The sequence below is a fragment of the Amphichorda felina genome (genome assembly GCF_050947745.1).
Source record: "Amphichorda felina strain 45539 chromosome Unknown scaffold_7, whole genome shotgun sequence".
Lineage (NCBI taxonomy): Eukaryota > Fungi > Ascomycota > Sordariomycetes > Hypocreales > Bionectriaceae > Amphichorda > Amphichorda felina.
Genome location: NW_028145043.1, coordinates 2,557,084 through 2,571,888, shown reverse-complemented (window position 1 = coordinate 2,571,888; position 14,805 = coordinate 2,557,084). Strand labels below are relative to the sequence as shown.

The 14,805-nt window shown below is 56.1% G+C and overlaps 6 protein-coding genes across 6 annotated transcripts; 2 read left to right on the top strand and 4 right to left on the bottom strand.

Annotated features, from left to right (window-relative positions):
* Nucleotides 1-3,780: 3,780 nt before the first annotated feature.
* Nucleotides 3,781-4,017, bottom strand: ACO1O0_007617 (uncharacterized protein; the record flags this gene model as incomplete). Its single annotated transcript, XM_083196985.1, has 2 exons — nucleotides 3,781-3,977; nucleotides 4,014-4,017. The coding sequence occupies 2 exons, from the start codon at nucleotides 4,015-4,017 to the stop codon at nucleotides 3,781-3,783; spliced, it is 201 nt and encodes a 66-aa protein (XP_083048193.1).
* A 1,100-nt stretch (nucleotides 4,018-5,117) lies between these two features.
* On the top strand, nucleotides 5,118-6,731 carry ACO1O0_007616 (Zn(II)2Cys6 transcription factor; the record flags this gene model as incomplete). Its single annotated transcript, XM_083196984.1, has 1 exon — nucleotides 5,118-6,731. The coding sequence occupies one exon, from the start codon at nucleotides 5,118-5,120 to the stop codon at nucleotides 6,729-6,731; it is 1,614 nt and encodes a 537-aa protein (XP_083048192.1).
* An 86-nt stretch (nucleotides 6,732-6,817) lies between these two features.
* ACO1O0_007615 (general substrate transporter) lies at nucleotides 6,818-8,552 on the bottom strand (the record flags this gene model as incomplete). Its single annotated transcript, XM_083196983.1, has 3 exons — nucleotides 6,818-7,718; nucleotides 7,769-8,009; nucleotides 8,063-8,552. 3 exons carry the CDS (start codon nucleotides 8,550-8,552, stop codon nucleotides 6,818-6,820), a joined length of 1,632 nt encoding a protein of 543 aa, XP_083048191.1.
* An 893-nt stretch (nucleotides 8,553-9,445) lies between these two features.
* On the top strand, nucleotides 9,446-11,242 carry ACO1O0_007614 (alpha-glucosidase; the record flags this gene model as incomplete). Its single annotated transcript, XM_083196982.1, has 1 exon — nucleotides 9,446-11,242. The coding sequence occupies one exon, from the start codon at nucleotides 9,446-9,448 to the stop codon at nucleotides 11,240-11,242; it is 1,797 nt and encodes a 598-aa protein (XP_083048190.1).
* A 100-nt stretch (nucleotides 11,243-11,342) lies between these two features.
* Nucleotides 11,343-12,532, bottom strand: ACO1O0_007613 (MDR family NADP-dependent oxidoreductase; the record flags this gene model as incomplete). Its single annotated transcript, XM_083196981.1, has 2 exons — nucleotides 11,343-11,707; nucleotides 11,782-12,532. The coding sequence occupies 2 exons, from the start codon at nucleotides 12,530-12,532 to the stop codon at nucleotides 11,343-11,345; spliced, it is 1,116 nt and encodes a 371-aa protein (XP_083048189.1).
* Nucleotides 12,533-13,082: 550 nt separating this feature from the next.
* ACO1O0_007612 (N-acyl homoserine lactonase family protein) lies at nucleotides 13,083-14,024 on the bottom strand (the record flags this gene model as incomplete). The annotated part of the gene is made up of 1 exon (XM_083196980.1): nucleotides 13,083-14,024. The coding sequence occupies one exon, from the start codon at nucleotides 14,022-14,024 to the stop codon at nucleotides 13,083-13,085; it is 942 nt and encodes a 313-aa protein (XP_083048188.1).
* Nucleotides 14,025-14,805: the final 781 nt, after the last annotated feature.

Genomic DNA, 14,805 nt, shown 5'->3' with positions numbered 1-14,805 from the left:
AAAAATAGGAAAACGCATGTGGTCAATCTCAACCAAATCCACCCCGCAGTCCTCGCCCACCTAGTGTGGCAAATCCCACGTCGCGTGCTCTTGGTGCCCAGCGGTTCGACTGCCATCCAGACACGGAACAAGACTGTAAGTATAGTGAATTATTTGTTGAACATAAGTGACTGCAAACTACGGGTATTGGTCTTTCGACTGGGCGGCAAAGTATGCTTGCATGAGAAAATCATCATATGCCATCTCCTCGGCTGTCGGCCTCTGCTCGGGCAGCCAACAAAGCACGCTGCGCACAAATCCAAGCAGTAGCTCTTTGTCCTCCCCTTGAACTTGGGTGATGCGATCTTCGAAGGACTGGTCCGGAATAGGAACGGAGCCTTTCCAATTGCCTATCATAAGGTGTTAGTTGATGTAAGGGAATTATGTTGCGACAGGGTAAAGCTCACCCGCATCGTCGAAGAATCTCGCACAGATTTCACTACGTCGCAAAAACTCGGGCGGCGGGTTGCCCATCAGAGATACCATTTCCGCCAAGTGTTGTTCATCATCAAGAATGCCGTCCTTCTTCGCATGAAACAGTCGCTTGCCTTCCAAAAGATCCCATATCTATATTGATGTTAGTAGATCACCACTATTCGTGAAGGACAGAAACCTGCCATAACCCCAACCGACCACAAGTCAACTTTGGAGGACCACTCCATGCCTAGGATAACCTCCGGAGCTCTATAGGCGTCGGGCATAATGTCGCCCAGAAAAGTCTCTTGGCCAAATCTTGCTGAGCCCATATCAGACAGCATAAGCTGCCCATTGGTCCGAGGTACTGGACGCGACATGTAAATTGTTCTATCGGCGAGAACCTTCCTTGCGACAGGGCGCGCCTGCTCGTCCTTCTCTAGTTGAGAGAATGGCGTGTCATCCGTTGCGCCAACAAGGATATTATTCGGAGAAATATCTAATGGGGCTAGCATTATAGGCGCCAGACCAATGAATATATACTAACCTGTGTGAACAACGCTATTCTTATGAAGATAATCCATCGCGATCAGAAGAATTTGGACGCTGGTCTGTAGCATCCGTTTCGCTAGCCTATTCTCCGGTAAGTACTCGCGGAGTTCAGTGAAAGTCATTCCTTGAGGCGCATAGACAAGACACGTATGAGTCCCATGAGAACCGTTGAGAGTGAAAGAGTCTAAAGCTATGCGAACGCCACGTCTGCCTGGGTGCTCTTGGACTGGAGCTGCCTTGAGGTACTCGGCCACGGCGATCTCTTGGCTGGCTTGTGCGGGAAATGCACCGTCTGTAGTCCGAGTGCAGACCTTTATAGCTCGATACTGGGAGGTTCTGGATACTCCGTCAGCGAAATGATGTGGATTGTAATGAGGCTCAGGGCTGTCGTACTTCACATCTTTGGTCAGCCAGACCGTCGACCCAGCCCCACAACCAAGTTTGCAGATGATGCGATACCGCGAATTTAGAGTCTGGTCTGTCGTAACGGGATAGTAGTCCTCCGCCTTGTACCCGGGAAGAAGCTCCTCTTCAATGGGTGTCGCATCTGACACGCGATGGAAATTCTCCTTTGTCGAAGGAGTCGTCAATTTCCGCCGCCAGACTCTCGGTTGAGATACTTCACTCAGTTGGCCGCACTTATGAGAACAGACAAAAGAGGATGATCGTTGCAGATGAAACAATGCACGAGGGCAACATTGAAGTGCGCGGATTGTCTGTTTCATTGTGAGATGTAGAATGAAGAAACGCAGCACAGAGAAGGCAAGCGCCGGACGTCGAGGCGCGTGGATGGGGGTTCTGAGTTCGAAATCTCCGATTGACTGATCTGGCGCGCAAGTCTGATGGACCTGCTGCGGGAGACCCGCTAGTGACTGCTAGGCTAGTTATCTTAGCGCTTAATAGTGGACCGGTGGTCGTGCCCACCAATCGTTATTGAGTATCCTCCGCTACTAAAGATCTGCCTAGCTGCATGAACGGTCGCACTACTAAGGGTCTACCAGGACCACAGAACGAACGACGTTGGGTGGAAGTTATCACCAACAACAAAATGTATCATCAACAAGGCATCTTATCTTCTAGCTTCATTAGCCTCTTCAACCAACATTCTTACATTTTTGCATGGTTGAGCCTTGGAGAAAGTCGAAAAAACTTCGCTCCTGGCAGTACGCGCTGAGGCACCCAACCGCGTCGTAATGCCCTTGTCTCCACGCTTTACACAGCCTAACAAGTCTGAAGCCTTACCAATTATAGTTCAATACTATATCTATAAAGAGCTTTGAGCAGCCGTTACTTGGTAAACTCCGATCATTCCTTATTTTACTGTCTTCGTCTTACTTCACACGCCTTGTTACAATTTCAAGCTACATTCTCTTCTTTCTTTTTTCTTCTAAACTTCGACAATGCTGCGTTCTACAGCAAGCCGCCTTGTGAAGTACCAGTCTGTTTCTCTATACCAGTTCCAGGCAACAACTGGTTCTGTTTCTCGGATGGTGTAGAGGCAGCCAGCAATGCCGTTGAGCAAAAGGTTAGAGCTATTCATCTGAGTCCGAGTTCACGAGCAACACCAAATTAACCCAATGTGACCCATAGTAGCCTCGTATAACTGAAGCTCGAATCCAGTAAGTAGCCCCAGCAGTTTGTACTGCGTGGCGATTGTCCAATGTGTCAAATTTTCAAGGCTTTTACTGATTGCCGCGCCATAGGGGTACAACGCCGCATCCGTCTAGCAAAGACAAGAGCGAGACCCAAAATGTTGTTACTGTGAGCTATTATACCGAATCTGGAACGCGCATGTGCAGCGTTCATGTCCGCGAGGATGGAACATGGGTCGAGTTTCCTTCCAGGGCTGGCAAGAAGTAGCGAGTCAGTGGGATCCTAACTATTCCAGATCCTTGTGGGACTTCGTGAACTCAAGTCTTGGATAAGTAGAATCATGTCGGATATTAATAAAGGCGAGAGTTTTAGATTTTTTTTATTTGTTCCCAATCTCTGCAGAGTCATCTTCATTCACGGATCATTTAAACAAGAAGAAAATTGAATCTCTATTCTGGGTTAGGTCATTCTCTCAATGCTACCCTATATTAAACCTACATGTAAGCAGATATATCAACACGTCCCTCTGTGGCGACAAACTTCTTGCCGGAACATTCAATACTTCCTACGAGTTCAGCGGGCGGTGAATGGAGCAGGGTTATTGGAGTATATACTCGGGAGGGCTATTACTGTACATGGATCTGGATGCATGACGATACTATTCGTGTTTAATGTTATTGGCTGTAAGATATAAATCTTCCACAATTCTATTATCATTTCGAAGACTTGAATCAACATACCCTATTACAGCTGTTCATTTTCATATTAACGATGATAAAACTTTCTACACAATTGGCTCTGTTACCAAGTCCAAGTGTGACTACTCCAGAAGAAGAGAAGACCACCTCTGCCACCCTAACATTGAGGGTCAGCATAAAGCATTCTCGTGTCACATCTCATAATTAGAGACTTATCTACTTCTTCGCAAAATGCATACCGAAGTAAAGTTGTACCCAGGTGCGACATTTCCCCCATGGCAATCCAGTCCACATGTTTCTCCATAAAAGCAATCTTGATCCTTTGTCCTGTGATCCGAGACCCCAGTCCTCTGCAGGAAATTCCACGCTCCCAACTATGGCCCTTCAGTCATTGTGCCATCACACCAGTAAGTCCTATTGTACTGGGTGCCGTACCTGGATATACACCTTAGCACTAGTCTCACTTGACCACTTGGTCTGGAACTTACACTCCAAAGAACTTGTTGGCCCTGAAGTGCCAAGTGTCCCCTTCGTCAATCATTCGGTAAAGGCTGTAGCCAATCTCATCAGTCTTGAAGTGCCATTCGCCCTCAGTGGCTTCCGACTTGGGTATGAAGACGTGGAATTTGAGAGAGGCTTCCTTCTCGGCCTCCCTCTTGGCTTCTTCATGGGCCTTGCTGGCTGGGGCATGCCCGGTTGTGTTAGTGGTCGTGGCACCCATTCTGAATGAAACAAGGCATTCAATGAAGTGTGCTTTGATAAAGTATAATTTCAAGAAGGGTGGAATTTAGACTCTTCCTGGGTCTTGTGAGTCAGGCAATGAGAAGAGATCAACACTGGACCCGTCCCCTCTTATATACACACATATATCATCTATGGGTTGCATTTTTTGACAGCTCTTCACTGCGAGCTGTATTCCCATATTGACATTATTCAAAGCCACAATGTAGGCTTCCGGCGAATCAATGTGCATCGCAAAGCCATACTTCTTCGGAAGCTGGTGTTTCCATTGAACACACCAAGGTCTGTCGAATCAGAGAGACTCTCAGTATCTACGAAAGCGCCGAACCTACTCGGAGCGTGGCAACGCAGTTATGGCCATAAAGGATGGGAAACAGTGAATGGAGGAAAAAAAGTCGTCACGGCACTATTGGACTCGCTTTCGCAAGGTATCACCTTCAGCTCAAGAGTCGCCCCAGAAATAGCCCGATATGTACTTTTACGCATCCATTCGGAGTGATCAACAACAGAGAATTCGTCAACTCGAAGTTGGCCATCCATCCGATCTGTGATGAATGATGCGGACCCCGTGATCGAGGAAGGTGTCTACCTTATTTGAGAATTTCTTTTTCTGAACAATCGAAAATGACCAAAAAGGGAAGAAAGAGGCTGGAAGAGGTGTGGTTGGCTCCCTCAGTGGCTAGTCACACGGTGCGAAACATCCATGGTCATCATCATTCGTACTGTGTGTGGAGGGGATGTTTTGATGCGCTACTTGACCCATCAGCTCTATCTAGCCTGGTCAGAGAACCTAAGCATCAGGACGGTAAAAAATATCTAGTAAAGCAAAAATGTTCAGAGAAATTCAATTATTATATTCGATCCATCAATTTTCTTGCACCTCATTTGAGGGGTTTTAGGTCATTGCGGTCTAGCGGAGTTCACGTCACGTGCCACCATGTCGCTCCTTCCCGATGCCATTTCACTCCTCCACCACCTCCAGTTCGCATCTGGAAGTCAGTAACGCGTCGTCAAGGTGGTCTTCAGGCACACATATTCACCCCCATAACCAGGTCTCGATACGTGTGAACCAAGGTCGAGATGCTGCCATCCATGCTGCCACACCATGAGAACTCTCAGCTGGGGCCACCGACATATGCACCGCAACCTCATTCTCAGATCGCGGGAACCAAGCGTCGCGGGACAGGATCCTTTGGCGACGGCGCAAGCTCAACAACGGGAGCATCTCCGGGTCTGTCGGTAGGCTCATCTGCGTCTCCAGCGACTGGCCCACCAGATGCATCTGGGGACAGCGCATCTTCGGCGTCGAAGCGCTTCCAGGTACCGCGCGCATGCGACCGATGCAAGCGGCTGCGACGGGGCTGCAGCGAGTACAGACCCTGCAGGAGATGTATCGACGCCGGCGCTGCCGACCAGTGCCACACGGCCGCTGCGGCTCAGACTGTCCTGTCCTCCGTGAACGACATGCATGCCCTCCATCAGCGACTGACGGACATGGTCCCCACCCGGGTCATTGACTATTGCACCGATCGCTTCTTCGACCGTCTTCATCCCACCATCCCCATCCTCACAGCCGAGTATGTCGCTCGCCTGCGGTCTGCGAGCGTGTCACCTGAGGCTGGGCTCGAGAGTTTGTGCGTGCTGGTCGGAATGTGTGGCCAGGTCCTCCTCCAGACCGAGGAGCCGGAGGATTTGTTTCACCAGGGTGTCATCGCCGACAAGAACCTCCCCTTTGGGCGTTTGATCCTCGACACCGCAGTGGCCGCCTGGCAGTCTCTTCCGCGTCGCTCGCCTGTCACCATCGAGATGTGTCTCTTCACCTTCTTCCTCTACGCTTGCGAGGCGGTCCTCTTCCACCACAGTCGCGCGTTTCGGTTCTTGCGTGAGACGACAACCCTGCTTCTGTTGTATAATCAAGAAGGAGCAGATGATATGGCCCGACTCGTGACGAACCGGCTCTTCTGGGTGCTTCTTATCTCAGAGCGGTCACATGCCATCCGCTATCGTCGCCCCATCACTTTGCAAATCACGGCTGATACACCGAGCCTAGATTCACGCGACCCGTCACTCGTGGGCTTCTGGAGTCTTGCCGCCCTCTTCCGACCTATAGACACGTCATTTATTGCCCTCCTCAATCACGAGGTTCTGGCCATATCGCCCTCGCCAGAAGGGCTCAACTACGTCGAGACCACGGTTAACTCGGCCCTGAGGCCCGGTCTCGATCTGCGCGACACCCAAAAGGCCAACCTCAGAGTCACGCAGCTCTGGCTACGCGTCATTATCTGGCAGCTGCGCCTGCACCTCGGATACCTCGTCGAGGAGTCGTACCAACACAGTCTCACGTTTCGTTACCCCATCGACGTGGCCAAGGACCTCACTCTCTCCACCCGCGACTTGCCGACATCAAGCTTCAAAGTACACGGCGTGGGCATGACGGAGAAGCTTTTTGATATCGCTTCAGCGCTAGTCGACGTGCTGGCACGCGTTCCACTCACTTCATCAAGTCCACGCGGCGTGGCCATGGGCACCCTGCCCGAAGATGATCTTTCCTATCTACGCAACCTCATCCGAAAACTCCCTGGTGGGAGTACCATCTACGACGACTTGCTAGACAAACACATCCAGCAGACAGTACCAAGCTTGTCAGCGCGCCGACAGCACATTGTCCCCGTGGGAGCTCTTGAATCTCAATGAGGGGCAGACAAGAATTATATGGGAAACATCCTCCATTACGCCTAATTATTGGCCACGACAATTTACAAGTCCATCTCCAGCATACTTCAGCTCTTGTCATACGACGGCCGATCACCCCCCTTGCCGCCTGTCGCCTCTGCCGTGAACGGGTTGACCTTTGTCTCGGCAAATTTGTTCGCCGGCACGCGCTGCTCAAACAGCATATCGAGCTCGGCGTAGGTGCGGCCCTTGGGCTCGGGCAGGCGGAAGAAGACCCATACGCAGGAAATCAAGCACGTCCCCGCCCAGAAGAAGGCCGTGCGGGCGCCCCAGTCCCAGGCCGTTGACGAGAGCTGGTAGTTGGTCATGACGTTGACAAAGATGTTGCTCGCATTGTAGGCGGCGCGGGCGAGCACGATGGTCTTGGCCTTGAGGCGCGTCGACGACAGCTCCGAGACGAGCGAGTAGGTCACGGGCCCAACGGTGAAGTCATAGACAAAGGTGAAGACGATGAGCATGCCGCCAATAGCCCACAAGGAGGCCTTGGTGCCGGCGAAGGAGAGGCAGCCCACAATGATGAGGAGCAGGAACTGGCAGCACAGGCCGCCAAAGTGGATCTTGCGGCGGCCAATCTTGTGCATGAGGAACCAAGAACCCGCCGTGCCGATCATGCCCAGGGCCGAGTTGGCCATGGACAGGGAAAAGGAGTTGCGGGCGTCCATGCCGGCCTGCTTCATGAAGTAACTGAAGTATCCCATCAAATTCTGACCTCCCAGCGTCTGCACGGTCCAGATGCCGACGACGATCTCGGTGCGGCGCAGGTCGATGCCGCGGAAGCAGTCCATATAGGTGACGCCCTCCTTTTGCAGACGTTCCATCTCGTTGGTATGCTCGATCATGGCAATCGTCTCGTCGGGGTTGAAGCCGGGCTGGTTGGAGCTCGTGAGGCGGGCGAGCGAGGCGCGGGCTTCCTCGCGGCGGCCCTTGCGGACATACCACCAGGGGGATCTGCGAACGTCAGACTAGCTCTATGTAAATCCAAGTCGTGATTAACTCACTCGGGCGCAAAGACGAGGCCAGCCAGGATCAGGACAGGCCAAAGCCACTGGACACCAAAGGGGATGCGGTAGGCGCGCGCGTCTGTGTAGTCGACGGAGCCACGGTTGACGGCGGCGGCGAAGAACTGGCCAATGACCCAGCACATGTTGATGAAGGTGGTGAGATACGGTCGAAGGATGACGGGGGAGACCTCGGATGCGTACTGAGCAGCTACGCTCTGGAACGCCCCCCACGGGATGCCTGTGGTGTGTGTGTTAGTCTAGTTTGTCGTTATATGGCGTCGTCAAGCTTACCGCAGAGCACCTCGCCCGCGACCAGCACCTTGATATTGGGCGCGAAAAAGAGGCAAAAGACAGTGGCAATCATCATGGCCAAGAAACCCACCGTGGTCATCTTGGTGCCGTACCGATCCGTGAACCAACCGGCAATGATGAGGCCGATGATCTCGCCGGCGCGCGCACCGTTGGACAGGCCCGACTGCCAGGCCGCGGAGATGACATAGGTCTCATCTGCCGCGTTCCACTTGCCGTACTTCTTGTTGAAGACATCCGACGCGTAGAGGTTGCCGAGCAGGGCCAGGTCGTAGCCCTCCATGATGAGGGTGCTGCTGAGCAGCACGGACCAGCCAATGGCCTTGGGGTAGGTCTTGACGGCCTGCCATAGAGTCATGCTGGTCTCAGCGTCGGCTGCCTGCCGAGCTTCGGCGGCGAGGACATCGGCCTGGATGGGCTCATTGTGCTCCGCCACGGGGCCCTTGGCCGCATTCTTCGAGTCCTCAGCCATGGTGGTGATGGTAGGCGACGAGGTATGGGAGAGGGGAGAGGACGAGGGTGTGATTGAGGGGACCAACAAGCAGGTGTTGGGAGGGATGCCAGTATTTATGCTTGTTAGCGACACGCGATTCGCCCAGTGACCAGGATCGGAAGGGATTTCAGGGTGTTGACAGCAGTGACCTGACAGGGCATCCTCTCCGCACGGGTTCACATCGTCTTGCGGGGACTCCAACGCTCCAGACTCCAACGTCCCAGTCTCCTGGGACCGGAGAAGGCTCAGTTTGAACTTTTATGTGTCTTGCCTTGGGGAAACCGGTCGAGATTCTGGCGCAGAGATGTGGGGAAGAGTCTAATGCCATGTTTCTTGGGCGCCACGCGAGAGGCTTGGGACAGGAGACTCCGCGTGGGCGACATGCCGGTCTCCACAAGGGGGCGGAGAAATCACGACAGCACTGGAGGAGGAGACACGAGTCGGAGTTTAGCGGGATTTCTTGGTGTCCCCGGACGGAGTCTCCGCCATCCGAAACCCCTGCCGCTGGAAAAACGTCGTCTGTGAGACTGTGACTGACTGTCTGTCACCTGGCACACATCCGGATCACGGCAACCCTGGCAGCAAGACCCAGTTTTGGGGAGAGCAGCTCCCCGCTCGGGGGTCCTCGGCCGTACTCACCCACTGCAACCCCAATTCCCCAGGTCCATGAGACCAGTCTATCGCGGCCCGGCTTGGATTGCCACCGCGGAAGCCCCGTCGGCAGAATGCGAGCGTGGAGCTGTCCTGACACCGAGTCCACATCGCGTCGCGAGTCTACAAGTACGATGGAGCACCTGGCTATGGTTGAGCGCGAGATCCATTCTCATTCTCCCCCATTCCATTTTCCCCTTCCTGACACCGTCTGAGCAACCATGGGCTCCATCTCGTGGAACAAGGAGCATGGCTGGGCCAACGAGCCGTACTGGAAGGATGCCACCTTCTACCAGGTCTACCCGGCCAGCTTCAAAGACTCCAACGGCGACGGCTGGGGGGACCTGCCCGGATTGATCTCCGAGATTGACTACCTCCACGAGCTCGGCGTGGACGTCATCTGGGTATCGCCCATTTTTGAGAGCCCGCAGAAGGATATGGGTTACGACGTGTCCGACTACCAGAAGATCTACGAGCCGTACGGGTCGATAGAGGACGTCGACACGCTGCTGCAGGAGGCGCACCGCCGTGGCATGAAGGTCATCCTCGACCTCGTCGTCAACCACACCTCCCAGGAGCACGAGTGGTTCAAGGAATCCCGGTCCTCCAAGACCAACCCCAAGCGCGACTGGTACATCTGGAAGCCGGCGCGCTACGACGCCGACGGGGTGCGCCATCCCCCGACCAACTGGCGCAGCTACTTTGCCGGGCCGACGTGGACCTGGGACGAGCTCACGCAGGAGTACTACCTGCACCTGTATGCGCCGGACCAGCCCGACCTCAACTGGGAGAATGACGAGTGCCGCGAGGCCATCTACGGCAACACGATGCGCTTCTGGCTGGAGCGCGGCGTGGACGGCTTCCGCATAGACACGGTCAACAAGTACTCGAAGCGGCAGGACTTTGTCGACGCGCCCATCACGGACCCCAACTGCCCCCACCAGTCGGCCCCGGAGATGTGGTGCAACGGCCCGCGCATCCACGAGTTCATCCGCGAGATGAACCGCAAGGCCCTGGCGCCCTACGGGGCCGTCTCGGTGGGCGAGCTGTCCAACACGCCGCACCCGCACCAGGTGGTGCCGTACGTGTCGGCCGCGGCGCAGGAGCTCGACATGGTGTTTGAGTTCTCCGTCATCCGCCTCGGCACGGGCAACATCCTGGGGCCCAAGTACATCTACCAGCCGTTCCCCCTGTCGAAGCTCAAGCACCTCACGGAGAAGTGGCAGGCCTTTGTCGAGGGCACCGACGCCTGGACGACGGCCTTTATCGAGAACCACGACAATGCGCGCGCCGTCAGCCGGTTCGGCGACACGTCGACGCCGGAGCTGTGGAGCCGGTCGGCCAAGACGATCGCGCTGTGGCAGGTGACGCTGACGGGCACGCTGTTCCTGTACCAGGGCCAGGAGATTGGTATGGTCAACATGCCCGAGTCGTGGGGGATGGAGGAGTACAAGGACGTCGAGGCCATCGGCTTCTACGACGAGGCGGTCGCGTCGGGCGACGAGGAGCGCGTGCGCAAGACGCTGCACGGGCTGCGCCGGCTGGCGCGCGACCACTCGCGGATCCCGTTCCAGTGGGACGAGTCGCCCAACGCGGGCTTCACGACGGCGGGCGCCAGGCCGTGGATGAGGGTGCACGACGGGTACCGGTCCATCAACGTGGCGCGGCAGCGCAAGGACCCGGCGTCGGTCCTGAGCTTCTACAAGGAGGCGCTGCGGCTGCGGAAGCAGCACCGGGACCTGTTTGTGTTTGGCACTTTCAAGCTCGTGGACCCGGAGAACGAGGCCGTGTTTGCGTACGTCAAGCGGGACGCGAGGGGCTCGTCGGGCAAGAAGGCCGTCGTGGTGCTCAACATGTCCAAGGAGGAGGAGCAGGTCGGGCCGGATGTGGGCGCGGTCATGGACGGGGATGAGCCGAGGCTGCTGGTCAGCACGGTGGAGGAGGGATCGAAGAAGCTCAAGAATGGGCGGCCGGTGCTGGGTGCGTGGGAGGGCAGGGTCTATGTCAACTACGAATAGGGATAGAAATGGGCGGGCGACCAGCGTGATAGAGTGCGAGGTACACTATCGCTAGTGCAGAGAGATTATTATCATTCATCATTATCGTCATTCAGAATAATCACAGCTTGGAGGGCGTCTCGTTGGGGTCCTTGACCTCGACCATGAGCTTGCCCGTGTTGATACCCCTGTACAGGTCAACCAGGGCCTGCTCAGCCTTCTCCAGCCCTCCCTTGATGATGGTCTCGGTCTTCTTGAGCCTGCCCTCGTCCAGCCAGGCGCCCAGCTCCTTGCGGGCGCGCGGGAAGTGCTCGCGCTGGTCGAAGATGATGAAGCCCTGCATGCGGATGCGCATGGTGACGACCTGGCCGATGTTCTTGAGCCCCGTGGGCGTGGACGTGTTGTACTGGCTGATGACGCCGCACTCGACGAAGCGCGCGTGGGGGTTGGCGCGTGCGAGGCACAAGTCCAGGATCTCTCCTCCCACTGTTTGTCACTTGTCAGCATCATTGAACCCCATCTTGAGAATATAAAGACAAGAGTTGAAGGGTTGAACCCACCATTGTCAAAGTACACGTCAATGTACTTGGGCGTCGCCTCCTTCAGCCGCCTCCTAAAGTCATCCGCCTTGTAATTCAGCGCCACGTCAAACCCCAGCTCCTCGACCAGCCACCGGCACTTATCATCGCTGCCCGCGATGCCCACCACCCTCGCGCCCCTGATCTTGGCAATCTGTCCCGCCACACTCCCTGTCGCCCCCGCGGCGCCCGAAACCACCACCGTCTCGCCCGGCCGGGGCTCCCCGATCTGCGTCATGCCGTACCACGCCGTCACGCCCGTCAGCCCCAGCGCGGAGAGCATGTCCTGCGGCTGCCGAAGGCCGGGGTACTGCGACGCGGGTTCGAAGGTGCCCTCGCGGAGGATGGCGTACTGCGTCCAGCCGGGTGCGGCGTAGACGAAGTCGCCGGGGGACACGAGGCGCGACTTGGAGGCCAGGACGCGGCTGGCGCTGGCGCCGTTCATGATGGCGTTGAGCTGCACGGGGGGGACGTACGAGCGGCGGTCTAGGTGTGTCAGCTGCCACTCGATGCAGAGAGGAGGGAGGTTGGGTAGAGAGGTGTTATTATTACCGTTGAGCTGCCCCCGCAGAGAAGGGTCCAGAGACAGGTACAGCACCTCGACGAGGATCTCGCCATCCTTGAGGTCGGCGGGCGTCGGCGCAGGCGTCGTCTTGGCGGTGAAGGTCCTGCCGGGGATGATCTCGCCGGTCGGGCGCTCGGCCAGGTGGATGGAGAGGTTGTCGCGGGGCATTGTGAGGGACGGGCTGGAGGTGGTGAGTGGCGATGATGGTGTTTGGGGTGGGAAACTGAGTGGTTGGATGGATGGGATATTATACTAATTGTGTGCAGTTGAGACGGCCCCTCACTGAGAAACGGCGCTCCCGGTGCTATTTATGCTTCCCGGGCGTTAACTCAGTTCTCGGGGCGCCCGGATCCACGCCACGGCACGGAGCGTCGTTCCTGATCCGACCTTTCGCCGGGGCGGGGCGCCTTGTTCCATTGTGGTAGATTTGTAATAACTGCTATGATGTATGATGTATGATGTAGGGGGACCTATTAACACGTACGTCCGCGGACCTCGGTCTCTCAACGCCACCCACTAGGAAACTAACAACCGACGTTATGAATATATCAATCATCACAGCCATTCGAATCGGCCAAGGTAGGCCCAGATGTGAAAATCGAGCCGGGAATTTGGCAGCATTGCACAGTGCCTAAATAGCAACTATTAAATATACAAATTTACCGCGTATGAACCCTTCCTGCCGCAACCACATCCCCACCAGCCATCCATCAACCATCTAAGCCGCATCTTTCGGCTTGTATGGGACAGAATCCCGCAGCAACCTCTCCACCTCTGGATCATGGCTCGGCAGCACCACCAGCTCCGTCTCCCTGGCAAACTGCTTAATCAGCCTCAGGCTCTCCAGTGCCGTCTGGGGATCATCGTTGATCCCATCGGGCTCCTCCTTGTCCAGCAGATCCAGCCCGTACGTCGCGTCGCCCACTAGGAAGTACGTCTTTCCATGGTTCTCCCCATCGTCGCCGTACACGACCAGCGACACGTGGCCTGGCACATGGCCCGGTGTGTCCACGACGACGACCCTGCCATCGCGCGTGAGCTTGGTCGACTGCTTCCACGGACCGACCGCGTCATCCGTGCGCTCCAGGATCCTGGGGGTAAAGTTGGCCGGCCAGTGCTGCGGGTTGCACCCCTGGATTTTGGCGTGCAGCGGGTTATGCCCAAAGGCCTCCCAGTGCTCCCTACTCACGTAGATGGGCACGTCCGGCGCCGCCTCGGCCAGGTCCTGCAGCCCGCCGGCGTGGTCGCCGTGCAGGTGGCTGAGCACGACGGCCTGCAGCGTGGAGGGCTCGACGCCGCGCGCGCGCAGCTGGCTGACGATGCCGTCGTCCCGGGAGATGGAGACGGTGTTGAGGAGGTACGTCGGGGACCACCAGGGGAGGAAGCCCGGGTCGTTGCGGTGTGGCGACTCGCCCGTGTCGAAGAGGATGGGGCCGTCCGGGTGCGAGATGAGGAACACGCCGATGGGCATGTCCTCGCTCCAGCCGCGGTCGGCAAAGGACCGCAGGCGGCGCATCAGGACGCTCTGGTTGGTGATGGGCTGGCTACGCATCGAGGGGCGGATCCTGACGGTGCCGGTCGACAGGAATGATATCTGGCTTGGGGGGGGCTGTGTCTGTGTCTGGTCGCTGCGACCGGGTTCCGGCTTGGTGGTCGCCATGGTGTATTACAGAGCAATATCCGTAGGACTATTGGTATTACATGAATTTGGAAGATGGGCTGTCAAGACTAAAGTCCATGGGTGGCAGCTGGTTTTTAAGTTTTCAAGCCGTTGTGCCCCCCCCCCCCCCCGACTAGATGCAAGGGAGCACAGGTGGGTGTGAATTTCAATTCATTATTGCAACCAACAATGGCCGATCCCGGCGAGTTTAAGTTCACATTGTCGGTGCCAGCAAACGGTCATTGAGACACGCACAAGACTGTGTTCATATTAATATCAAATGCAATGGGTCATGGCCAAAATACCAGACAAAGCTGCCCTTTGAAGCCCTGTGGTTGCCTCTGTCGATTATCCGTACCAGGGCTCCAGATCGACATGGCCACAGTGAAAGACAAGATGCTGAGTGCGTGGTGCGATTCGTCAAGTCATGCCGAGGCACCGTGGGAACGGCTTGGGGACGGGCACGGCGACTCCGGCGCCACTGATGCCGTTTACACTCCTTCAAAGCTTTCCGTCGCTGGATCCGAGATTTGTAATCCCTCCGACGGGCAGACTGAGAGCTCCGATGTGGGGATTTCGAATCAATTGGCTTCACCAAGCAGAACGGACCATTCTCAATGTGGGTTCAACTCGGACGGGCAATTGCTCCTTGGGACAGCATCCTCCGGGTTTCAGCCAGCCATTGACGAATCCCGCTCCGTTCGTTCCGCGAGATGAAACTAACGGCAGTCTTTCCGCTGAATGGCCGAGATCAGATCCGATTGCTCCAACGGACAGCCCA